Source organism: Anas acuta, chromosome 11 (genome assembly GCF_963932015.1).
Source record: "Anas acuta chromosome 11, bAnaAcu1.1, whole genome shotgun sequence".
NCBI classification, from domain to species: domain Eukaryota; kingdom Metazoa; phylum Chordata; class Aves; order Anseriformes; family Anatidae; genus Anas; species Anas acuta.
Genome location: NC_088989.1, coordinates 11,534,484 through 11,559,115, shown reverse-complemented (window position 1 = coordinate 11,559,115; position 24,632 = coordinate 11,534,484). Strand labels below are relative to the sequence as shown.

The 24,632-nt window shown below is 53.5% G+C and overlaps 2 protein-coding genes across 3 annotated transcripts in view; both read right to left on the bottom strand.

The window, feature by feature from the left end:
• PODXL2 (podocalyxin like 2) overlaps positions 1-6,277 on the bottom strand; it is a 32,035-nt gene extending 25,758 nt beyond the window's left edge. Inside the window, exon 1 of one of the 2 annotated variants that reach the window (XM_068694374.1) lies at positions 6,250-6,277. In XM_068694374.1, the coding sequence (XP_068550475.1) occupies positions 6,250-6,262 (13 nt within the window). In that variant the 5' untranslated portion in view covers positions 6,263-6,277. Of the gene's footprint in view, positions 1-2,684; positions 2,933-6,249 lie in introns of those variants that run through there. The other variant, XM_068694373.1, reaches the window with a different exon arrangement.
• Positions 6,278-11,769: 5,492 nt separating this feature from the next.
• MCM2 (minichromosome maintenance complex component 2) lies at positions 11,770-23,771 on the bottom strand. The gene is made up of 16 exons (XM_068694111.1): positions 23,696-23,771; positions 23,069-23,259; positions 22,394-22,569; positions 21,636-21,899; positions 20,423-20,642; positions 19,909-20,116; positions 19,145-19,279; positions 18,742-18,933; positions 17,538-17,631; positions 16,641-16,891; positions 16,336-16,462; positions 16,092-16,204; positions 15,727-15,969; positions 14,769-14,951; positions 13,623-13,778; positions 11,770-12,777 (listed from the first exon to the last, which is right to left on the bottom strand). The coding sequence occupies exons 1-16, from the start codon at positions 23,699-23,701 to the stop codon at positions 12,667-12,669; spliced, it is 2,670 nt and encodes an 889-aa protein (XP_068550212.1). The 5' UTR covers positions 23,702-23,771; the 3' UTR covers positions 11,770-12,666.
• Between the last annotated feature and the right edge of the window lie 861 nt (positions 23,772-24,632).

The window sequence follows — 24,632 nt, the reverse complement described above, 5'->3', positions numbered from 1 at the left end:
GCATCCCGGGCCCTCTGAACAAACCAGCGCACGTGTTTGCTCTGCCTCTGTGCGACTCTGCCCGGGCTGCGTGGCTGACAAATAGCCTCTCTCCATTCTTTCGGGATTACGTGTTTCAATAGCCGGCGAGGACTGGAAGCAAGTTCACCCGACTGCCAGCTGCGGGCCACGACGCACCTTCCCCGCAGCCCCTCTCACCGCGGCCCGGCTGCCTTTGTGTCTCCTGCTCACTTATTTACCCACAAAATGCCGGAGCGTCTTCCCACGCTGAGAGAAGGGGAAAAAAAAAAAACTTTTGTGTGCTCTGATCTGCAGCTTGTCGCCTGCAGCTTCCCCTTGAGGGCTTAATGTAGTTATTTCTACCCCTGATGCCTATAATTAAATGAACATTTCCTTATGGCACTGAAGAGGCCAAGGAAAAATTGACTACAGGGAATTTTCATCCATCCTGATTTATACTCCCTCAGCTCCGGCTGTTCACACACTGCTAACAAGGAATCTTCTAAGCAGGCAGGAGGGAAAAAAATAATAAATAGCCCACATGCAGACAAGCACCTGGGGAGACAATGAGAGGGAAAAGACCGCTTCCCTGCCCTCTCCCCTGCTTTTAACCACATCATTTTCCTACTTGCAAAAGCAAAGGGGCTCAGATACCCAAGAGCCCGGAGAGATGTTTCCGTGCTCTGCCAGCAGACCTACGGGCTGCCCAGCCCACTCCTGGAACCCCGATGTGGGGCACCTTCAGCCTGTCCCGAGGGTCTGCAGAGGCTCCTGACCCCAGGAGGCAGCTGCAAGCACGCCTTTCCCTCGGCACCAGGGATGCAGACCCTGCAGCTCTCGGGTTTTAACCATGCCTGTCTTGTGGGACTGGAGGAGCGAAGCCACAGCGCAGTGAATTATGCCAGACTGGAACAGCTCCTTAACCACCAAGCAAAGCTGCTAACCAAAATGGGCTCAATTTAGAAATTCTCAGCAGTCTTTGTCTCTAATTCTGACCTTCCAGCTAGGTAGGAAAACAGGTCTCCAGGGATGCGTGGCCATCCATGTCCAGCCACCACAACGCACCAGGATTACCAGTTTCACTGGGTGAGGAACTGAGCTGCCCCTCGTCTCCCATCCCTCCGCCTCTCCCTGCTAGGACAGCAGAGAGGATCACAGGGAAATCCAAGGACCCAAATCCTCCGTATCACCACCAGCTGGACAGCAACGCTAGAAAGTTTCCCGCAGTCTGTGCAGAAGAGGAGACACCCTCCCTCAGCAGAGCAGCATCAGCTGTAGACCTTTCGGGTGCCAGATTTTAAAACCACCACGAGGTCCCTGTCCCTTCCCCGCAGAGCAAATGCAGCTTTCAAGTGTGGGGACGGGGCCAGCCTGAAATGGCAGAATGGTGGGATAGGAATAGATAGGAATAGATTAGTCCTACCCATGCTCATTGCCCTGCTCCATGGAGGAGGCAGATGTCTGGCAGAATTTGGGGGCACAGGTTTCCTGACGAGATGCAGCTAAAGGACTTCTGTGAGCTGTGCCCAAGGTTTTCCCTAATGAGGACTGCCTGCCTCAAGGGAAACACAGAGCTGGCTCCCAGCTCAGCCCAGCAAAAGCTTGGGGCTTCTGTGCCACAGAGCATTGGCACAGAACCCCAACAGGTTTTTCGATCCATTTTGCTCTTTAAGCTCACTATTGTTTGCCAACCTAAAAGCCTTTATCCCCTCTCTTTAGGGAGCCCCAGACCACAGGGGCAAGGCGCTTTGCGTACAGCTCGGGGCCGGAGCGACTCCCCAGCGCTCCCAGATGACACATTCCCCCACCAACATTTTCAGGAGATCGGGGCAATAACAGACATGCCAGGGGGCTGGATGTCACCGTATCGCAGCTCGGTCGTGCTGGAAGACAGCGACTGGTTGGGAAATCAGCCCTTCCCTCCCTGCCAGAATGACTCAAGACAAAGACTCCCCCACACTTCAGATGTCCCCGCTCCGAACTCCTGTTTCCCAGCTCCGCTCTGACCAGATTTTGGTACAAAAGAGCCGGCGGTGGGGAGGGCGAGCGCAACCGCAGCCTCATGAGTCTTGGGGAGGGGAGCCCTTTGTTGGGAAATTTCCCCAGATGATTTAAAAACAGGCGCAAAGCCCTCGCAACTATTCCTGGTACGATTATCCCTGAGCTCAATTGCCTCTCCCCAGCACCCTCCCTCCCCTCCAAATTTCAAGGGGAGGCTCTTGGAAGGGGGGGGGGGGGAACGGGGAGCAATTTGTGGTGCCCCCCGTCCTTTGTGGCAGTTTTGCGGTACTTGGTAAAATCCCCACGCCGCCAGAAGAAGCCAGAAACACAAGGGAGAGCTTTGGGGGGGGGCAGCCCTGGTGTGGGCAAGGTCCTCTGAGGCGGGCAGCTCACCTCACGGCATCATGAGAGCACTCGGCACCGGCCACAGCGTGCAGGGTCCTCACCGGGGACCCCATCACCGATGCTGGAGACCCTGTGGCGAGCAAAACCCACGGGCACCCCACAAGCGGGGGGCAACCAGCCACCACCCCGGGGCGGGGATGGATCACCCCCGGTGTTTAGGGCACGGCACCGGAGGGATGGAAGTGTGTGTGTATGTGGAGGGGGGGGGTCCCGGTGGCTGCCCCCACCCTCCCGCTGGGATGGCGGCTCCCCCCCCTTCCCCTCCAGCCCTCACTCACCGGCGGCCAGCAGCAGCAGCAGCAGCAGCGCCGGGGCCCGGTGCAGCGGCTGCATGGCGGCGGCCGCTGCCCTGCCGCGCCGCCTCTTCACGGGGAGCGGGGCCGCCCCGCCGGGCTCTGCCCCTCGCCGCCGCCGCGCCCGGCCCGGCACCGCCTCCTCCTCCTCCTCCTCTCGCCGCTACGGGGGCGGAGAGACGGGGAGGGGGCGTCCGGAGCTGCCCCCCCCCACACACACCCCAAAAAACTCCACGGGGCTGAGGGGGGGCCGTGGAGCCGCTGCTCGGTGCCCCGCTCCCTCCCCGAGCCGGCTGCAGGCCCCCGGCCCCCCGCGCCTCCGTGTGGCGGCGGTGGGGGGTGGGAGCCGGGGAGGGCCGCGGGTGCCCCTCAGGCGCTGAGGGAGCGGGGAGCCCGCAGTGGGATCCCCACGGGGATGGGATCAGACCTCGGGCCCTTTGCGCCCTGTGGTGGAAAAGCACGCAGGGTGGTGTCTCGCTTCGCACCTTGCCTCACCTGCGGGTCACAGAGCCGCGCACGGTGCGTGTATCTGCTGTGCGTGTATCTGCATCGCTTCATGAGGGAAGATTTCTCCCCCAGAGCAACTTCGTTTCTCCAACTCACATCCCACAGGCCTCCAGCCCCTGAGCAGCCACCGCTGAGGGGCTACACAGCTCCCAGTCTAGTCACGGCCTCGTGTCTGAGAGACCTACCCAAAACCCAAGCAACACAGGGCTGCAAACACCTCGTAACTCCAAGCTGAAGGAACCCCAAAAGAAATCAGCCCCTTTCCATAGGGTATCAGGCTCGTTGGGCATCAAGCTTCCCTCCACAGCAGCACCTAGGTGCCTTTTTCTTCGGTTTCGGAACAATTTTCTCATCACACTACTCTAGGAGGGCAGGCAACACCGACATCAAACATCTCAAAGCCCTGAGCGAGGCAGCAGCAGTGCTGCCATGGCCTCACCAAGTGCCTTCATGCTGGCCACTTTTGGTGCTTTCTGAGCTGTGAAGATGTCAGGAGGAGCGTTGGTTTGCAGGTCTCTCTCCACGTGCAAGCCACACACAGGGCAAAGACATGCTGGTGGCTTCTCACCGACCTCCCCATGGTCCACGAGCCATGGTGGGCCCCAGGTGCCCATGCAGCATGTGGCTGAGACAACAGCATGTCGGTCTGGAGGCGGTCAGGATTCTAGATCTAGATCTTATCCCCTAAATAAAGACTCACTAAAAATATTCCAGACTTTTTTTTTCCTTTTCCCTGCAAGTAGTGAATGTTCTTTTGTTGAAGATTGAATCTCCTGAAACAAGCACTGATGGTATTTTTTTTTTTCCTGTCATGAGCTTGATGGCTTTTTGACAGCTAGAGGAAGGTGGCATGCCAAAGGCCACCAAACCCTCCTGAGAGCCAAACAACCAGCCCTGAGTACCTGGTATAACCAGTGCTAGCCTTTGTAGCTCCTACCAGACCACCACCGCCCCCCTCTGAGCATCTGCTTGCCCTTTTTGGCCTCTTTTCCCCTCCATCACCCGCTCCCATACAGCGGTTACCCCAAACAGGGACAAGGGCAGGTGACGGGCCGGCTGCTCCAGTTCCCCAGCACAGCAAGGCAAAGCCAGCAGGCTTGAACCAAACCACTTGCTTTTGGCTTCTGTCAGACCACGTCCTCCCAGCGCTCTGAAAGTCCTTTTTATCCCAGAATCAATGCAGCCCCCAGCCCCCACTGCGCAGGAAATGCAGCAGGAACTACCGAGCTGCCTCCTACCCCTTCGCCAAGATAAAAACCCTTCAGTACACTCAGATCCTAGCCCAGGCATGGCATTTAATGAATACTCTTGTCATTTTTCACTTTTATGCTGGTAATTTGGCTGTCTCTGCATGCAGGTGGCTTACTACAAGCGGGTAACTAAGAGCCTTTCAGATCTCTTGACCCTGCCACATCCAGCCCCCAAATCTTAGAAACTGGATCCAGTGTCTGCAGCAGCCCCATGGCATCAAAGGCAGCGCAGACACCCTCATGAATTACCCGGCCCTGCATCAGAGGGGAGGAAACCACGCTGGCACGGCACTGTGCACGCTTACTGTGAGGCTCATGGTGCCGTGTGGATTTATTTTGACATCGCATATCGGTCTCCCACTGAGCAGCAAAAAAGAGGCAGTATGAAAGGAGAAGATGCATCTTAGACAAGAAAATGAGACAAAATTTGTGGCCGCATCGATCAGCCAGGTCAGCGTTGCCAGCAGAGATGGGCAACACCAGTGCTCTTTAAAAACAGCATGAACTTAAACCCAGCACAGCCCATGTCTTCGTCGTACGCTCCCTTGGATAGGCACGGCTGGCTCAGCTCTCCAGAGGTATTGGCAGCTTTACAGGCAAAGGTTTGTCATTTCTCATTTGATCTTCTCCAGCCTCCCTACCTGGGGTACGTTCTCCAACGACGTTCAGAGCACCAGTAAAAGGGGCTTTGCAATTGCACTAAATGCTTTTTATAGCTGCTTCAAAGCTATTCAGAGAAGTGATACTGGGAGGAACTTTTATCAGTATTACCATTATCTGTGCTTTGCTGTTCTTCCCCCAAATTGTTCAATTTCACAGCTATGTCTATTAGACCGAATCAAAAAGCAAGCGTGTATTTTAGGCTGGCAAAACTGAAAATCCTGCTGCCGCTTTCCCCGTAAGTTACCGTAACAGCTTTTGCCTCCAGGAAATTCAGCCAGCTTTCTGATTTCAATTTAAGGGTCACATTTTGTTCCAAGACACTTGCAAACAAATACTACTGAAGTAGAGGAATGAGGTGATAGCTAAAGGAAAGAATTTGCTGCCTAGGACTTGTTAATTAAAAGCAAATTAAATAGAAGTCTAATCTCAACAGAAATACAACTTGTTTTGAAACTCCAGTTTAGAAAAAAAAAAAAAAAAAGCAACACATTAATTTGAAATATGCTGGTAAGATGTTTTATTCTCCTAAATCCAGCAAAATTGAATTCACTTACAAAGATGAAAGTGATCTATTGCCCTTGCTCAGCAGAGCAAGAAAATAAACAATAAGCAAAACAAATAAGCAGTCAGATGTTAAGTTCTTGCAGTGTTAGAAATGGCAAGATGTCACTAGTACCAAGAAAAAGGTTTAACACTTCTTCCATTGCATGCTCACAATTATCATACAGCAGAAATGGATCCGTGGCCATTCTCAGTGCAAAGAAAACACCAAAAAACACTACTTTCAGACTATGTCCAGTTAATTCCATCTCTGACTTCTTGGGACACAGACTCAGTGACACAGCAGGCTGGTGGCACACCACGCAATTTAACCCCAACTACTGTGAAGCTGCGCAGCCTTTTGGCACCTCATCCCCCCTTGACAGGGGGACTTGAGAGTCCCCTGCCCAGCCTCTCCTTCCTCGGGCACAAGGAAGGATTTAACCTTTCCCATGTTGCAGCATTCCTAAATTTATTCCAGAGTCTCTGACAAGATTTATATAAGCTTATTTGCTGAGTAGCCTTTTTAATGCTCAAACACAAGGATTTTGACTGCACCAAGCAGGGGTAGGTACCCACTCCATTCTTACCTAGCCCAGGCATGCAGCCATTCTATGGGGAAAACGCACACCTCCTGCTCTCATCCAAAATCCTGTGGGAAAAGATGTATAATAAACACCTTGAGAGGAGTGACCTGGAGCCATTTATGCCTTCCAGCATGTGCTGTAATTAGAGGGGAGCGGGATCTGTTCCACCGAGAGCACAGGAGTGGGAGCAAGGTTTTCTGCATCACTTTGAGCCTTTCTTCATCTCTTCACACCAGCTTCCTCCCCTTAGGGAAGTGCACGCTACCCACCTGGGACACAGCGCTGTTACCAGTCCTGCCTGCTTCCCAGCCCCTGCTGTAAGGTGTGAAAGAGCACACACAAGTTGTGCTTTACTTTTACTCCCACTTTTCACATGCCCCTGCTGCTTCTCATCCCTGAAGCGCTGCATTTCTCTCCCCCTCTAAAGCAGAGCTGACTGCTGCATTAACAGCCAGGCCATTCTCCTGCAGGAGTCTCTGACAGCAAATCCCTGCGGACTCCTAGAGGGCAGAGGAAAACAAAGCTATATTGAATTTGATTAAGGGGCCAGAATAACCTTTAACAGAGCCACCTGAGGCAAGGAGGCAGACAGCTCTCCAGCTGAAAGCCAAAGCAAGTTTCCTCACAGCCATAGGGACAGGGCTTCTCCCAGAGAAGCAGCAGCCCAAGCACATTGCTGTGCTGCAGCAGGCATGCAAGGGGTGGTCACAGCCCTCTGCTCACTCAAGGGGTGACTACTGAGCTTCCAGCTAGGAAGCAGAAAGGATTTGGTCTCTTGGGGCTTATTCACATCATTTAAGCTGGGTTTCTGCACAACACAGCTTGGAGAACTCTTATCTCTGCATTGAGCACAGCAACTCAGTTCCTAGGCAGAGACCAAATGCCCTTCTGGAAAGGGTTGCAGAGTGATGGAGAAATCTGCAGAAATGCAGAACACTAGATGCCTGGAGGGCAGGCAAACCTCAGACCTCCTGAAGCTTTTTGCTGGAACAGGAGAAGAAGCAGGTTAAAGCTCAGTAGAACAAGGAGGTTAGTGACAAGGCACAGAACTGGTCTTTGCATATCTTAGAGGCATAACCTGGGTCCACATTGGCAACCACCAAATCCTTGCTATGTAGGTTTTAAGGAACATCCACTGGGGAACTGAGGGACCGCCCAGCACCTAAGCAAGCAGAGCTAGTCAGGGATAGCAGTCAGGTTCAGACAGAAGCCCACACACTGAGCAGAGCTCATGTCAGTGAAGTTAGTCTAATACCAAAGCTGGGAGCTGGTCCAGAGGCCAGCGAGGTCTGGTGAATGCAACCATCACCAGCCAGCAACCACTGGACAGGTCCACAGTGATGGGACAGAACCAGATAGCAGGTCATAGCCTGAAGCAACAAGCAGAACACAGCCAGGCATAGCTGAGCTGGACAATGCCATAATCAGTTGGGTTGGAAAGGACCTCTAAAAGCATCAGTCCTAACCATGAGCCCATCACCTACCTCATAACTCAAAGAAGCAGTAAGGGACCCCAGGCTGAGCTTAAATAGGGCCCTTGGGCCGTGGGTGTGGGGTGGTGAGCACAGGTGAGGCTGGTCAGAGCAATTCGGGCCTACCAATACCCTCAGGGCCCAGACAACATAAACCTTCCCCTTCACACAGTGAGGGGAGCTTCTATCCCTCCCTGAGCAAGGTACTGTCTTGGGAAAGAAGCTAGAGGTGGGTTATGTCTTTCCTTGGTAAATTGAAAAGCCCAATTTTGTCTTGAGAGAAACTCTTGGCTTCTTAGTAGCTGGCTAAGCTGGATGTAGACAACCCCAGGGCCTGGGGAATAGCTTGCACCTGAAGAGAGTTGATTTCTGTTGCCTCTAAGGAGGGCCATGCCCTGTCTTATAGGGCCCACTGGCACTCCTACAGCTGTATTTCTATGTGGTTTTATGGGACTAAAGCTCCTCAGTATTTCTCACACAGAGCAGTTACTTTTGGGTCCCCCTGAGCACCGGATAAGCCAGAAGAGAAACTTGGCAGCTCCCATGGGTTCCCCCCCACAGCCCCACTTTGCCTTTAGTGGGAAGTGACTTGCAAGCAGAGCAGAAAGAAGCACAGCCTGCTTGCAAGGAGCTTTTGCTCTAAAGATGCATTGCTCAGCAGCCCCTCGAGGCTCCCTGAAGATGTTTAGTTATGGCCGAGGAGCGTGCTGGATGGCTGGAGTCATTGGCAGGCCAGTGCTCCATGATAATGGAGACATTAAATCAGTCATGGCAGCATGAACTGCATAATAGATGCAAAATACAGCAGAAGTCTGATCCAATTTTGGCTCTGCGTTGTTAAGTAGTAAAGTACCTCAGGAGATGGAAAAATACCAGGGAGTTCAGAGTGCATCTCCCTGCAGCATGGCATGGGGGGTGGCTGTCTGCTCACCTGTGACTGTAGATACACATCCTCTGTAAAGGTATTCCCATCCTGTGTTCAGGGCTCAGCACTGGCATGCTGGAATTCACCTAATTAGGTCAGCCGAATTCAACAAAGACAGAGCCACAAGCGCCTGAAATGTCCCTCCTGGTTGAGCTGCAGCTGGCTGGTCTCTGGGACAGGGAGATGACACTGTCTGACACAACTGCTCCATCTGGAGCATGGTTGCATGGCAAAAGTCCTCAACCAGCTTCTGGACAGCTCTTTAGTAAGCACACAGACGAACAGGTCAAGTTCCAGCCAAGGTATGGGAGAAACTGAATCAATGGTGGTCCAGAAATGCTGCATATGCTAATTTTTCCAAGTGGCTATGGCATTAATTTGGGGGGAAATGTGGCGTAGTGAGGGTCGAACTTCCCCTGCTCAGCCAGCAGCTGCCATTTGACAAGCAGACTGGGCAACAGCTGCTAGCACACAGGATACAACCCCGGACTTGCAGACACAGTGTGGTGGTTATGATCACAGTAAAAGCAGAAGCTATTGAGACTCCAAACCCTTTCAGTAGATACAAAAGGGCTGGCAAAAAGGAGGAGTTTGTCTCCTTTTCTTCAAATACCCTCACATGAGTTAGCTGGTTATGTGCAGGCACATGCTCGTGTACGTACACATTGTGTATGTGTGTGTGTATATATATATTCAGGACTGCACTCTGTGTCGCCAGAATGCTCCATGCTGGGCTAAGGTCAGAAAGCTTTTTAGGAGCAGCAGAGAGCCATGCTGTTCTCCCAGGGGTGTGCACAGCACTTTCAAATTGAACTGCTTCAGGATCTGGCCCCTTGTGCCCCTTTCAAACCAAGGTGCTCTCCCAAGCCTGTCTGGCTCAGCATTTGCCAACAGCCACCGTCCCAAGGGGGGCAATGATGACCAGAAGGGACACTGCTGGCTTCGCAGAGCTCTGCTTTGCAGGGAGCTTCCTCATCACCTTCCCGGCTGAGCCCAGGCACAGCCTGTTCTGGACAAACCTCACCTCCCCGAGACCTCGCTGTTGCCCCAGGTTGTCAGAGCGTGCACCATTTGAATCTCAGCAGCGAGAAGTCAAGTGTTCAAGCTTGGCTAAAGCCGGGGTTGTCAGGGGAGCAGTTCCTCTTTTCACGAGAGCGTGGCTCGCCTTGCTGATCTCTGGAGCCCTGCAGTAAAATCCTTGCTACGCTCAGCTGGAACATGCCCCTGGGCAAGGCAGCCCTTGTTCAAAGCAGCGTCTGTTTTCACCCCATCTGCACCCCTGTCCGGAGCAGACACCTGATGCTGTCAACAGCCAAAGTTTGCTCCAGGGAACCTGAAAAGCTCAGTGGCCGTGAGAGGAGGAGCATGCCTTCAGACTGGCATTAACACTCCGCTGAGCGGCTGATGCCAACATTAGCAAGGGCGCAGCTGCAAGAATTCATTGCTCTGCTGGATGCTGGCAGCACAAGGTGGAAAAGGCAGAGCTGCCTCTGCAGTGAAGATTCGAGATGAGGCAGGGGGAGAGAAGTGACTCCGACAGCAGCGCCTCTCTGCTGCCACAGCTCACATCTCGCATCAAGTGAGGTGGGGCCAGAGGACGCGAGGCAGGAGTAAATCGTAGGACAAAATGGAAGGGTGGCTGTCATCAGCCCTGTCCAGCAACAGGGCAAGGAGCTGGGAAAATCATCTGCTCCTGGCTATTCTCTCATGGTTCACAGTAATGTGCTTGGCCACGTGCTTAACTCCGGGACACTGTGTGCACAGCAGAGGCTTCATAAGGCTGTAAGTGTTTAGGGAGCATTTTGTATTTCTCCAGTGCTACACACAGCCTTTCTCCTCCCACACCCAACCCTCATCCCCATGACACAAACCCTGTTGTTGGACAAGCTTGTGGCATCCCTCCTCACTGCTGGGTTTGCTGTCTCAGGGCCAGCACTTTCTCCAGCAAGGTCTGTGGGTTCCCGTGGAGCTAGACACGGCTTGCAAGTGCTCGGCGTTGTTCTCCCCAGGAACTGCCTCCGTCTGTGTCCTCTGGTTTTAGGAGGTGAGGTGCTGACAGTGCTGTGCCCAGACCTCAGGAGCCACACTGGCTTTAGGCAGGGCCTCACCCCGTGGCCCCAGGCACACAGCAGCACTGCCATCCCCAGAGCAGACCTGACCCACGCACAAATTTGGGGGGCAAAGGGCGAGCTCAGGCAGGGAGCGCATGCCAGGAAAGTGACTCTGTGGGCTGCCCGCGGAAAGCCCTGGTAGACAGAGACCCAGTGGGAAGGGAAAAAAACAGCCAAAACAGTTAAACAAATACACAGGAGGGAGCTGGCAGACAGAAAAGGCAACATGCGGAGCCAGTTTCAGGCTGAGAGTCATGTGCTAAGCCCCCAGCAGGGTTCAAGCACTGCTAGCTCCCGAGTAACAACCAGGCTGAGAGGACACACACGCACATCACCATGACAAAACTCCACAATGCTGGCAGCCGGGGACATGTCTGCTTGGCCAGCCCAGAATCGCAGCAGCCAGTTTACAAATTCTCTCCAGCAAAGGCAGGAGGAGGCTGGAGATGCTGTACAGTCCCCACGTCTAGCCAGGCAAAGCACATTCACTTCAGTAAGCCCTGGAGAGGGTTTACTGCTTCTCCCAGGCTAGAATCCAAGACATAAGATCAAGGCTTGTCTAACCCAGGACTGGGAGCTGGGAGATGGATGCTGTGATGGAGCAGTCTCAAGGTGATAGGAACATTTACTGGACAGTCCCACAGGGGGAGCAGAGCTCCAAGAGGCATGCAGGATGGGGAAGGAGCCACTGCAGGCTAGCACTGGATGGGAACAGCAGCATTCATGTGACTGTGCTGCGGACAACCGCATCCTGGTATCTCTCCACGAGGATGTGGAATAGCTGAGACCAGCCCCAGCAGGATTTCTCTCCCTCTCTTTGCACAAGCAGCTCCCACTAACTCGAGGAGCAAACAGAGGATGTGTTTGTACCCAGCCCCAAACCCAGCAGCAAACTGCTGAGCAGCTGATGCAGCCTCAGGGTGGGCAGTTGTTGTGCTCTTCCTTTCCCTGCGTGGCTGCAGGAGTTTCCCCCCCAAAAATAAATAAATAAATAAAAATGAGGAAACGCAAAAGGTATTGAGAAAAAAATGTATTAAAAATGCACACAGCAAGAAAATTGCATGTGGATACTCAGCCCATTCCACCCTCCCGGAACACCTCCAGCACACGGGTGTGAGATGCTGTTTGGTTCAGGTGCCAGCACTTGGATCCAGCTGTAAATTCGCATCTGCTGACAGCGGTACAGAGCTCACACCCTGTGAGGCAGGGGATGCCCCTTCCCTGAGGCATCTGGACACTGCCCCAGTATGCTGGGAAGGCACTTCCACTGCCTCTTCAGGTCACCCCTAACACGAGAACAGGTTATGTTTTATTTCCTATCTTCCCTGTGTCTTCCCTTTCCCTTGCACAACCCAAGCACGAGGTCAGCCCACGTGGGCACCTGGGGAAATGTCAAGTGTCAGGCACAAAGGTCTGGAGCTGAGAGGCTGACTGGTTCGTAGAGAGTTGAAAGCAGTCTCAATTATCACCCAGCAGGCTGCACAGTCGCCAGAGCTGGGAAAAGAGAATCCCCGAGGGTGCTTGAAATCCAAGGGACGTGGGCAAGGCAGACAAATGTCTTTCAAATGCTCCCGTTCGTCCCTCCTGCAGATGAGCCCATTAACAACTAGGGACAAACAAACAGCAAACACGCCGGCTATGTGGGCAGCAATTCTCTTGCTGTTGGTCTCATCTACAAGGCGGAACAGCAAACGAAGTTGCTAAACGGACTTGGCTGGGCATTTAACTACTTAACTCTGCACTATTTACAAGGGCTTCGGCAGCTCAGCAGTTCCTTAATCCATAAGGCACAAAGCAAGCAAGAGAACGTGGAGCCAAGTCCCTCTGGCTGGTGATGTCTGCAGCGTGTCCAGGGGGCAGCAGCGCAGGGGTTTCGTCCTGCAGGAGCACACGGAGGGCGCCGGTGCCGGCCTCAGAACTGCTGGAGGATCAGCTTTCGCTTCACATCCCGGCTGAACCTGTTCATCCTGAACACCTCGCTGTCGTAGAAGGTGGAGAGGTTGTGGATGTTGATCTGCCGGGCCTGGAAGGACAGAGTGAGGGAAGAGGTAAATGTTTATTCAAAAATAAATAAATAAAAAGCACTATGTGGTTTTCCACAGCAGAGTCCTCACAAAATCTGACAGTCAGCAATCTCTGCTCTGCTCAGCGGGAACCAGAACTGCAGTAGAAGGGGAGACTGCAGGTCAGGAGGAAGGAGCATTGGCAGAGCTGAGCGAAGAGAGGATGCTGGCTCAGCATCTGCCTGCTCTCAGCTCGTCCTTTTACTTCCACTAGAGGTAGAACATGACTATTATACACAGCTGTTATCCAAAACTTCCCAGTCCTCACTCAGTGGGAGACAGTCTTGTAGGATATCTCTCAGCAACAAATTGGTGGCTCTGGAAGGAGCAGTTACTCTCTTTGTTTAATGCAAGGACCAGAAAAACACCAACCCAGGAATCGAGTACTGCTTTAGTGCCAAGCAAGGTCAGTGCATTGCACAGAAAAGCACAGTCAGGAACACATCAAGGAGGAGGACAGTGAGCCTCAGGAGGGATCGGCAAAATTCATACAAGCAGATTTTTCTACTCAGTGCTTCCTCAAATGTGGGCACCAGGGAATTTGTGTCCTCGTTCACCTGCAAAGCACCAGCCTTACTGCAGGATTTACCACTCCAACCCCAAACTTCTATGGGATGGGCATGAGAAGCAAGGAGGAAGAACACGGCACTCCTAGACTAGAGACAGATGAGACCGCCCTGATTCTGGGCTGAATTAATTTAACACCATTTTTTTTCCTGGTACATTGACTCAGGAAGTTACCTGTCTGACAGCACCTCTGGTTGAGAACCACCCCCAGAGAAGGCTTGTTAGGATAAGCCCGTACCTTATCCACTAGATCCTTCTCCGGGACTTCTATGGTGTCTTGCTGGGCCCCATAGCGGTTCCTCTGGTACATCACCTGCTCTGCAACCAGCTGCTTCAGGATGAACAGCAGCAGCTCGTTGTTGTCTCGCTTGAACGAAAGGTAGCGGGAGAACGTCTGGCAGAGAAGAGGAGAGGAGAGGAGAGGAGGTGAGCCAGGAGGGTCAGGCATCGCGTGCCGCACTGCAGGTCTCCCGTGCCCGACACCAACCAACCCCCTCCTCCCACAAAGCACAAGGGGAACCAAATGACACCACTGTCACCTGCACCCTCAGAGTCTCCTTAGGGATTTCAGCCTTGCCAAGCAGCCACCTGCAAGTGCAGTTTCAACAAAGCCCTGTATCAGCCAAGGTATTTTTCCACCAGCTGCTCTGATGCCCATCCAAAATCTCAGGAGGGACCCCAGCAGCAGCCCAGGAGCCTCCCAGGGGCTGAGAGGACACGGCTGCAGAGGCGTGCTGCCCCTGGGGGAAGCAGCCCTTGAGGAAGGGTAGAGCTGCTTCTCTTAACCCAGACCACCCCGTGCCTGCCCAGCAGACGTTTGTGCCCGGCTGGCTGTCTGCAGCCACACAGAGAGGCCACGAGTCGCCCAGACTGAGGGCAGGCACTCTGGACAGATGCCAGGCTGCAGCCAGCCAAGAGCTGTTCAGAGCCAGGCCCTGCCACGCAGAGAAAAGCGCAGGCAGGCTCTTGTGCACCGAGTCACAGTGTGGGCTGCGATGGGGTTAAATGTCCCCTGAAAAGACCTAAAAAAAATGTGAAGAAACTGCCTGCCTGCTCGGCTCAATCACCTGGCAGCAGTAGCAGCAGGAGTGCTGGGCCAAAACAGGAGGGAAGTTGTCAAAGGAGGAGAGACACAACAGTGCTTTGGGCACAGGGGCTCAGGGCACAGGTCAGGACTCGTGTTCGTCCCCAGCCCTGATAAAACAGCGCTCCTGAGAGAGCCCCTGCATGCCCCACCAGCAAAGGGCGGTGCCTCCAGACTCAGGATACCCTTCACACAGACACGATGCCTGCCTGTGCAGGGCAGACCCTGCAGGGCCTGGAGGAGCCTCTCCCCGCAGCCAGCACCACCAAGGGGGCTGCAGCCGAGCCCCCAGGCGCCCACCTTGCGCATGCTCCGCATGACGCTGAACTTCTGCGTGTCGATGAAGCTCTCCAGCATCACCCTGATGGCCATGTTGACGTCGTCCTCCACCACGTAATCCCGCAGGTGCATGCGGGCGTGAGCCTCGGCCATCCGGATCATGGACTCGATGTGCCGCACCGTGATGGGGATGCTGCCGGTCGCCTGAGGAGGGGGAGGAAGGAGCAGCTCCTTACTGAAGGGTAAAAGACCTGGGGCAAGACACGCGGCTTCTGGGGCAGCAGCTGCTGCTGGTCCTTCAAGGACTGTCTCAGGCTAAGGAGGCGCTGCCACCTGCTGGCACATGCTGCTGAGTGCTGCAGGAGCCTGTGGTCAATATTTTAATTCAGCAGCATGAGGGAATGCTTCGTGGGGTCCCTCGTTGCCAGTGCTTAGTGGCCTTCCAGGCACACCAATCCCCAGCTACCTCCAGCAAGGAGAAACAAAAAGCCAGGAAGAGAAATAAAAGGCCATTCTAAAACCCATAAGTTTTCCCAAGGTTCAATAATCCTCTTCTGACCTCAAAAAAATACACTTGCACTTGCAGAGGATGAAGTGAGCCTGAAAGATCCCCCAGACAAGAAGAGGATTCTACACAGAACAGCTCCTCATGAGGTACCAGGAGCACATGGGGCTGAACAAATGCAAACATCTCCTGTGGGCCTGCCAGACTGAGTCACAACACAAGGACTTTGCCCTGGCAGGAATCAGTACATATGTCCAGCCCATCAGCCCGTGGATCACCCACAGGCAAGCCTCTGCATTTAGATGAAGAATCGTCTGTTCAGCAGACACTGCAGCGTGTGCCTGTCTCTCACAAAAAAGTGGCACAGACTCTTTTGACACGAATAGCTAGAATGTGTCAACATGTGCTGGAGCAGCCACAGGCTGATTTACAATCTAGATGCATACTTCTTCCCCCTTTTCCCAGTATTCTCACCATAGACTCTTTCCTGAGGTCACTGTACATCCGGGCCACCTTGTCCTGGTCCATCTGGTTAAGCTTGGGGTGGACCTTCTCCTTGGCATAGACGATGTATTTCCTCAGGATCTCCTGGGGAATGGGTTCGACCCCGTATGTGTTGGGAAGAATAACCTCACTGGAGTCCCCGTTCACTGCCTCCTTGCTTCCAGGGTGGTGCTTGATGTGGCTGCCAACAACAAACCGGGCCAGCATTTCATCCTACAAGGAAACAGCGGAGGAACAGAACTGAGGACGCCCACTAGGCAGCAAAACTCTGAGCAACAGCAGCTGAGCATCCCAACAGCACTGCCACAAACTCGGATTCACTGCACCGCTTGTACCTGCACAGGGTCCACCGTGTCTCTCACCACGCACAGGATATCAAAGCGAGAGATGATGGGCTCCGTCAGGTCTACGTTCTCCGAGAAAGTCAGCGATGGGTCGTATCGACCACCTGGGGCACAGAGACAAACTTTCAAGTCAAACATGGGCTTCAGGGCTGAAGCTTTGAGGCAAACATAGATCTCATGACAACAGGACTGATGCTGGAGGCCTGCGATGGGCCTGTGGTCTCTCAGCGCTTACCTATGGGATTGGCAGCAGCTATAACAGTGCAGCGGGCTTGCAAGGATGTGACAATGCCTGCTTTGGAGATGGAAATGCTTTGCTGTTCCATGGCTTCGTGGATGCTGGTCCTATCCTGGTCATTCATCTACAAGAAAGGAAGGATGATGTGAGGTGAACCAAAGTCTAATGCACCACTGCCTGACGCACCAAGGAGAATTAGCTCGTGTGGGGTGCTCTGAACAGACAGCAAACTGCACCCCAAGTTACAGTCTCCTCACCACAGAGGTTAGAGCCAGGCTCTCCACAGTACAGCCAGGACTCACCTTGTCAAACTCATCGATCAGGCAGACCCCTCTGTCAGCCAGCACGAGGGCTCCAGCTTCCAAAGTCCACTCCTTGCTGACCGGATGCCTCTGGACATAGGCTGTGAGACCCACGGCAGAAGCACCCTGGCCAGTGGTGAAGATGGCCCTGCTGGACACCTTCTCCACGTACTTTAGGAACTGTGACTTCGCAGTACCGGGGTCCCCGCACAGGAGCACGTTGATGTCACCACGGACTTTGTGTTTGCCACCTAAAACAGTAATGGGAGAGATACACAGGCAGCTGAGTGCTCTGAGCATGGCCTGATAGCAACCCTGCCCTGACCACCACAAAGCTGAGGGGATGGCAAAGTGTACTCAGGGAAACCACCTCACAGGGAAGCTGAGGGGAAAAAAGACAACCAGCTTTGGATGCTGTCATGTTTTGTTACGGTTTAGAGCACAGATAAGAACCAAAGTACTGAAGGGTCAAACATTGAGTGTTGGGAATCCAAAGCAGAGCTTCTCCCTTTCCACTGCAACAGCAGCTTTCTAAATACAAGTGTAAGGCAGTGTTTCTAAGCCTGCTGAACACATTCTTCTAAGGACATAAAGCAGGACACCAAAAGATCAAACTTTTAAAGGGGCATCCTCCTAGAGAAGGAGGGATAAAAACTTGCCCAGGTTTGCAGCAGGAGCTGGTTTTATTCTAGGCGTTTCTACTCCCACACCAGAATTTTCACTGTGATAAGAAGAGCCACTTCAGTCAGAGATACCCCTCAGCCTGTTACCCTGTCTCTCACCAAGGCACACGGACAACTCCAACCACTCTCCCTGCAACAGTGCAGACAAACCCCTTTCCATTTGCTTCCAGCTGCATGAAGCAGCCCCAAGCAACAGAACACAAGGGATGCTCACCTGGGTTTTTGGGCTCTCCACCAAACAGAGCTAAAGCCAAACCCCTCTTGATATCTTCGTGCCCATAAATAGACGGGGCAATGCTGGCAAAGATCTGAAAGGAAGAGCAGAAGAGAGTTGCCTACGGAATGCCATTTCCCAGTCTGGGCAGAAAATGGCATGAAAACCATCATGAGTTGATCTGCGGTTACCCTTACTATACAGCTGTCTTCAACGAGTCTATTATCCATGGTGAGGTAGATTTTTCAAAGGTAACTACCCACCCAGAGTCCCCTAAAATTGCCTCAAAAAACAGAGCTGCTGGAACATGGGAGATTTCATAGTTCAGGGCTGGAAGCTGCCACCACTGCCTCCACACTCGTGTTGTGCACAAAGCACACACCACAGGGGCTGTTATCAGCTGCCGTGAAGCTGGAGACCTTGACTCAGTTTGAGACTTACTCACTGCACACGACAATAACTGGATGGGCTGTGCCGTACACAAATTGTCATCATGGTCAAATACTACGAACAACTGGCTTCTTTTCTCAAGGTTATTCTGATAATAGCCTGATGCTAGACACTACTGATTTTAAAGCAGTCCTGAAGCTGCTCTACCCACCAGGAGCTGCACCATCAATGTAAGAACTACAGGACTGAGAGAACAGAGTGAAGTCCCTTTACTAGAGAACTTAAACCTGACTCAAGTGAGTTTGAACACGCACCAACCCAGCAGCTTGTTTCTTGTGAGTACTGATTCAGGCCTCAGCATGCAGAGAGAAGCAAAGCCAAGACCTCCATCACAGCTTAGCTAAGTAATAACACCTCCTTAAGGGATATGCAGGCACTGGCCCCTCAGAATACTTTCTCTTCCCGTATCCTGAAAGCAAAGTGTGAGGAAATAATGATCAGAGTCCAGCAGTGTCAGAGCCTCTCACCCTCATCTTCCAGCCCTGTTGTGACGTGGAAGGCTTAGAGGAAGGTAGCAACAGAGAATTTGACCCCCAAAAGCACAAGGGAAGTGTCATATCTGCTTCCCTCTTGTAAGTCATGCTCATCAATAGCTGTCAGAGATACAGAGGACCAGAAAAGCATTTAGAACTGGGATTTCTAAAACTTCCTCTAGCTAGTATTTAGCCAGCTGACACCTTCCCTCACTTTCTGATCCAACCAGGTAATGGCTGGCTCTCAGCAGGAAAAGAAGGGCTGTTTGAGGCAGACCCACCTTCTCCGCAATTTGCTCATCCTTGGACAGACCCACAAGCACTTTCACATCCTCGTCAGTCAGCTCCCCGATAGCCAGCTTGTTGTCCTTCTTGGTTATGTGGTTGGCCAGGATCACAGTCGCAAACACCGGGAACCCGTTGGCAGTGTTCAAGGAGCCATCGTAGTTGTTGTGGTAGATCCCTGTGAGCTCCTGGGAACCAGGAGATGGCGTATCAGTGTCTGCACGGTAAAAACCAGTTCCCCTTTTCCATTTTAAGATACCAGTCTTGAAAGTAGCTGCCCAAACATATCTAAGGACGATTTGTCCCTGCATCCCCTCTGACACAATTACTGATGTACCTATCAAAGAATTTAGAAGTGTTCTGTGCTCACCCCATACTCAAGTTCAACAACATACTCACAATTTCATCCCCTGGCTTGCAGCTGTCGACCAGATCAGCAAGGAGGATGGCATCCTTGGAGCGGGGCAGCCTGCCAGCAGCTACCTTGCCGGGGCTCTCCTGGATTTTGATGCGCTGATAGTTCTGATAGACCGTCTGCAGCAACAAAATTAAAGTTACTCAACATGTCTGGATAGCATCAGCACTGCCAATGCTTTTCAAAGGCACCTCACTAAAAAGGTCCACTCAAAAGATTTACTATATTTTGGGTAGAGAAGTATTGGAAGATGGAGGTTGTGAGGAGAAATTCTAGCCTGTGACAGACAACAATGGTGTCAGGAAAGCTTTTTTCCACCACATCTGACCACTAAGCTTCAGTTTCTGTGGTGTTTGTCCACCCCAGAGCAGTTCCTGGGAGGAAGACACTATTCTTGACAGTTGAAAATATCAAAGCAAAGAAGAGGAGCCAGAAGCTACGGGTTTTGCTACAGTCCCCTCACTTCCTTAGCCGGTAGCTCTGGAAATACTGACCTAACCTGGGAAGGAGGGGAGCTGGACAGCTTGTGTCTGCAAGAAAAATGACTTCTGACTGCTAAATCAAGCAGATTCAGGTTAACATCTCAGATAGAGAAGATCTATCTTCACAGTCCCCTGGCTATAGCAGTAGGCCCCTCTCACAGCACCAAGCCCCTTCAGAGGGTGAGATCCAAGGCAGGGCAGGGAGGGACAGGCACAGCAGCAGCCAGGGTAGGACCAGCAGACAGCCCCGTGCCCGCATCCCTTACCTCTTCCATGTTGATTTCAAAGGGGCCAAGAGACTGACACTCTGGGCAGGATCCGGGCTTCACCTCCTGGTTCTGGGACTGGAAGAAGGGTCCCAGGATGAAGCTGCACTTCATGCAGTTGTATTTGACCATGCTGAGCTGAGGCAGGACCCCTGTGCAACTCGTCACCACTCCGCTGGTCCGGATCAACTGGTTCAAGTGCAGTTGCCTGAGGAAAGAGAGATGCTGGATGCTTGCAGGGCACCGAGGGCAGAACATCCCCCAAGCACATTCTTGCTCCAAGGCACAACTGCCAAAGGCCTCCTAAGAAAAAGCTCTCAGTAGGAGCTTTCTCCCAAGGTTTGTGTTTTGCTTTTGGGGACACTGGAAGTTCATCCTTAATCTGACTTTTTCCTGTTAGAAGCTTTGTCATTCTGTTGGACTTATCCAGAACTTTAGCTTGCAGACTAGTTCTCTGAGCACCCCAAAGCCTCCTGCAGGCCCTACAGCCGCTACTGGTGGTTCTGCTGCTCACCTGAGCGACCGCAACTCTTCCACCAGCGGGAGGTGGGAGATACGGACATGGATCTCCTGAGCAATACGATCGTATTTGGGGTACATGGCCAACACCACTTCCTTGGCTGCTTCATCAAAGATCTTCAGCATTTCTGCTGGGGCCTCAGGCAGAAAGTAGGCAAGGACGTGTTCCTGGGCAGCCAGATCCTCATAGTTCACCACCAGGCTCTCTCTGTTTTCTGAAGAAAAAGAAGGGATGGAATTTATTTTCAGCCTGCTCACTCTTCAAGGAATTTTCAAAAGATAGTTTCCTGCAAAAGCTTGTTTCCTGCAAGTTGCACCTCACAGATGTCCGCACCTTCCCTGAAAAGTGTGGGGGACAACAATTTGAAAAAGTTTAAGTCATTTTTTTCTGCCAAGTTCTCTATGAGTACTAAACTGCCGATTGTTCCTCTCCAGTTCAGCACAGATATTCCTCAGGCTCAGTGCTCCCGAGATTTGTAAGCCTCAGCCCGACACAACTCTCCCACTGACCTCCAAGAAACAGAAGTTAATAGGAGAAACAACTGTGCTGACTAGTTGGCAAAACCCTTCTGCCTCTGATGTTCCTGGGAAGGGACAGGACAAATACCTCTTATTTGCAAGCTGCCTAACAGTGACCCACATCCAGTAATCAAGCTTCTGGCTCAATGTAGTGAAGAAATACGAATTGCAGCTACACAAGCTGTTCCTAGATGTGACAATTTCTGCTTCTAAAATTTATCAGTAACAGCCCTAATGATTGCTTCTGTCAGTGACTGGTTAGAATACAATGCTGCAACACTGACGTGATTTTCAAAGTCACAGGCTCAGTTTGTGTCCCCCCGCTGGACAATCCAGACTCCAGTGTGAGAAAGAAGCCGGCACAGACAGCAAGTCATTGTTGTCTCTTTCACATCGCGAGCTTGCAGACCACTGTCTGCTGCCCCACATATTTCTTGCCAGCATTTCTAGGATATGAATATTAATGAACAGCAGATGCCAGGGGCCTTCTAATTAGTCAGTCAGAATCAAAGATGACAGTCACGATGTTTCCATTATTCATTTATCTCCATCAGCATCAGTTTCTGAAAGTGCTGATTTGATGTCTGAGACAAACAGGGCAGGGAGCAAAATACCCCCTGGGGGCTGGATCACTGCAAAGTACCACAGCCCACATAAAGAGAAGCGAGCCTGTGATCCCCCAGCCCTACCTTTGCACATGTCACTGATCCTCTCCTTGAAGACATTGTGCCCGTGGTCATCCACATGGGTCTTCAGGAAGTTCTTGAAGCGGTGGTAGATCTCGAGGCGGGGAGCCGCCATGGAAACCCACTCCCTCACCGAGTGCCCCTTCATGTCCTCCAGATTCTCGATGCTCTCAATCATGTCTTCATCCTCCTCCTCGATGCCGTCGGCAGCCCGTTCTGCCAGCCGCCTCTTGCGCGAAGGACGGTCTTCGTCTTCATCGTCGCTGTCTAAGGGTCAGGAAGACAAATTGTCAGGGTTGGGATTCCCACTGCTTGGACTAGTTGCGGTCAGACTACACAGGCTGTGGAAGCAAAGAGGCTGGCGCTTGGGATACAAACCTTGGGACCTGCAAGTGCACAAAAGGCCCTCCCATCCAGCCTGCAGAAGTCTCTATAGGAACACCAACCCCAAACTCCACAGCATACACTGGGTATAATCCCAAGCCCAGGATCCTGACTTTGTTTCAGCAGCAGCATATATAACCAGGAGAACACACCAAATGAGCAACTAGGGAACCCAAGTGAAAGGGATCGTGCACAGGGGACCCCAGCCAAACCCACAGCCTCAGATTTCACAAAGATCCCAAAAACACCAGGGCTCTGGAGTCCTCCCTGCAGTATATTTCGAGGGTGACCGACCAGCTCGCCCACCAGGACCAGCTTACAGCCTGCTGAGCACACAGGGATCAGCAGCCCAGCTGCTAAAGCTCATCTCCACCTACCGTAAAGCAGCCCCCTCCTCATGCGGCCCATGCCCTGCTCCAGCTCCCGGTCTCGCTGCCTCATGACCCTCTCGGCAGCCTCCCGCTGGCTGGCGGTCAGCTCCTCCACATCTTCATCATCCAAGGCCAGGCCCTCTGCTTCGTAGACGTCCAGCTCCGGGATGGGGCGGTAGTCCCTAGCACAGACACAGCCCTGGATGAGCAGAAAGCATTTCTCCAGCCCCTCGCTGGGTACTGCTGTGCAGGCACACATGGAGAGATGCCCTGCGGTACCGAGGGCTCCAGCACCAAGGTTATGAATGCCAGCATTCGAGTCTTTGTGCTGTAAAGTTCACCAGCTCGCTGACAGCCCTAGCTGAGCAACAAAACTTTCAGATTTATGCCTGCAAGAGCAAGGAACCGCGCTGGATGTGCATCCCATATCCAGACAGATCCACGTTTCTTCCCACGGGATGATGATGGCATGTTCCTCCTGGCTTGCAATTCGCTCTGTGTTGCCAGGACTTGCCCCACACCACGTCCTACCCCTTCTCCCCTTCCAGCAGCTCTTTGAACCCCCCAGCACAGCAGAGGCACCCACCCCAGCCGCGAGCTCCCATGGTGCTGGCTACACCAAAAATGAGCAAAACCCCATCCCCACCTCCCCCAGAAGCCCTCTCCCGCCGGCTCCCTTACCTCTCCATCCCTTCCCCGATGAGCTCTTCCCCTTCTTCCTCCTCCTCCTCGGGGAGCCCCCCGGTCCCCAGGAGCCCCTCGGACTCATCCTCGAAGGGGGGCAGGTCCCGGCCGGGGCTGGAGGTGAAGGCATCACCGCGCCGAGAGCTTCGTACCGGGCTGGTGGCCGCTGCCTGCGACTCGGAGGAGTCCTGCAAGGGGACAAGGGGGGTGGTGAGGGCTGGGGGGATCGGGGGACACCCCCCTCCCAGCCACCGGGGCAGGAAAAGGGGGGCTCGGGGCTTCCAGGAGCCTCCCCGACGGGGGTTGGGGGGCAAAAGGAGGGCAGCGGGTGGGCTGATGGGGAGCGGATCCCCCTTCCCGATGGGGGGGAGATGGGAATAATTAGCACATATTAAAGGGGATACACGAGAATTTGGGGGAACCCACCCCCAGGGCGGCAGAGAAGGGCTCGCACCCACCCCCTGCCCCGAGCACCTCGGGGTGCCCGCAGCGACCACCCCCCCGCCAACCCCCAAAACCCGATCCCCGGACCCTGCAGGCCAGTAACCGGGCCGGGAGGATCGGGGATCGGGACTGGGGACTGTGGCACCCCGAGCACCCCCCGGCCCGGCCCCGGCCGCTCACCGCCATGGCTCCTTCCTGCCCCGCCGCGTTCCGCGCCAAGAAGCTCACGTGGGCGGCAAAAGCGCGCGAAACCTCATGAATAATGAATGAGCCCCGGGTCTGGCCACGCCCACTCCTTGTGAATATGCATGAGGGCACCTCCTGGGGGCGGGCGGGGTGTGTTTGGGGGGCACCGGGACAGAGAGGGAGCCCCCCTGCGCCCCCAGACCCAGCGTTGTCCTTATTGAGCTTTGCGCCGAAATTATGGGGGCTGGTTCTAGTGCTTTGTGGTTTTTTTTGTTTGTTTGTTTTTTTTGACTTTTTGGGTTTTTTTTGGTATGAGTCTGTCTGTCCTAACAGTGACTCGGCACAGGCTCTGGTTCCCTGTAGCAAGGAGGGGCACCTGTCCCACCCAAACTGCACGGGGAGCTCAGAGAGACGCAGCGTGGCCACGGGCTGCTGCTCTGCAGGGATGCGAGGGGGTAAAATGCCCCGGCCACAGGCTTTTTCACAAGTGCAGGTGGTTTGGATTCCGGAGAGTTATCTTCTCTGAAGGGCTTCGAACCAGTGTTTAGTACTTGTGCTCGGGTGTGGGTCAGAAACCCTAAGACAGGAGCCAGCAGGAGCCCAAATGACCTGGCAACCCCAGACCCAAAGGCCTCTTCCAGGAGCCGGGGGGACGATTCTGCCCCATACAGCAAAGCAGAAGCGGCACAGCAGGAGCAGGAGGGCAGCTCAGGACGGTCAGCCCACGATTGCCCCTGCCTTGGGGCAGCCGAACAGGACAGCAGCTTGAAGGCCGGTGAAGTGGCTCTGCCTGGCGAGGCCCAAGGGATGCAGCCGTGAGCTCCCTCCCCACAGGGTGCCACTGTCCCTCCAGGCACCGGACAGCCTGACAGCTTTTCTGTCTGTCCTTCCCAAAGGACCACAGCCCACCCCAGTGCTGGTGCCAGCTGTG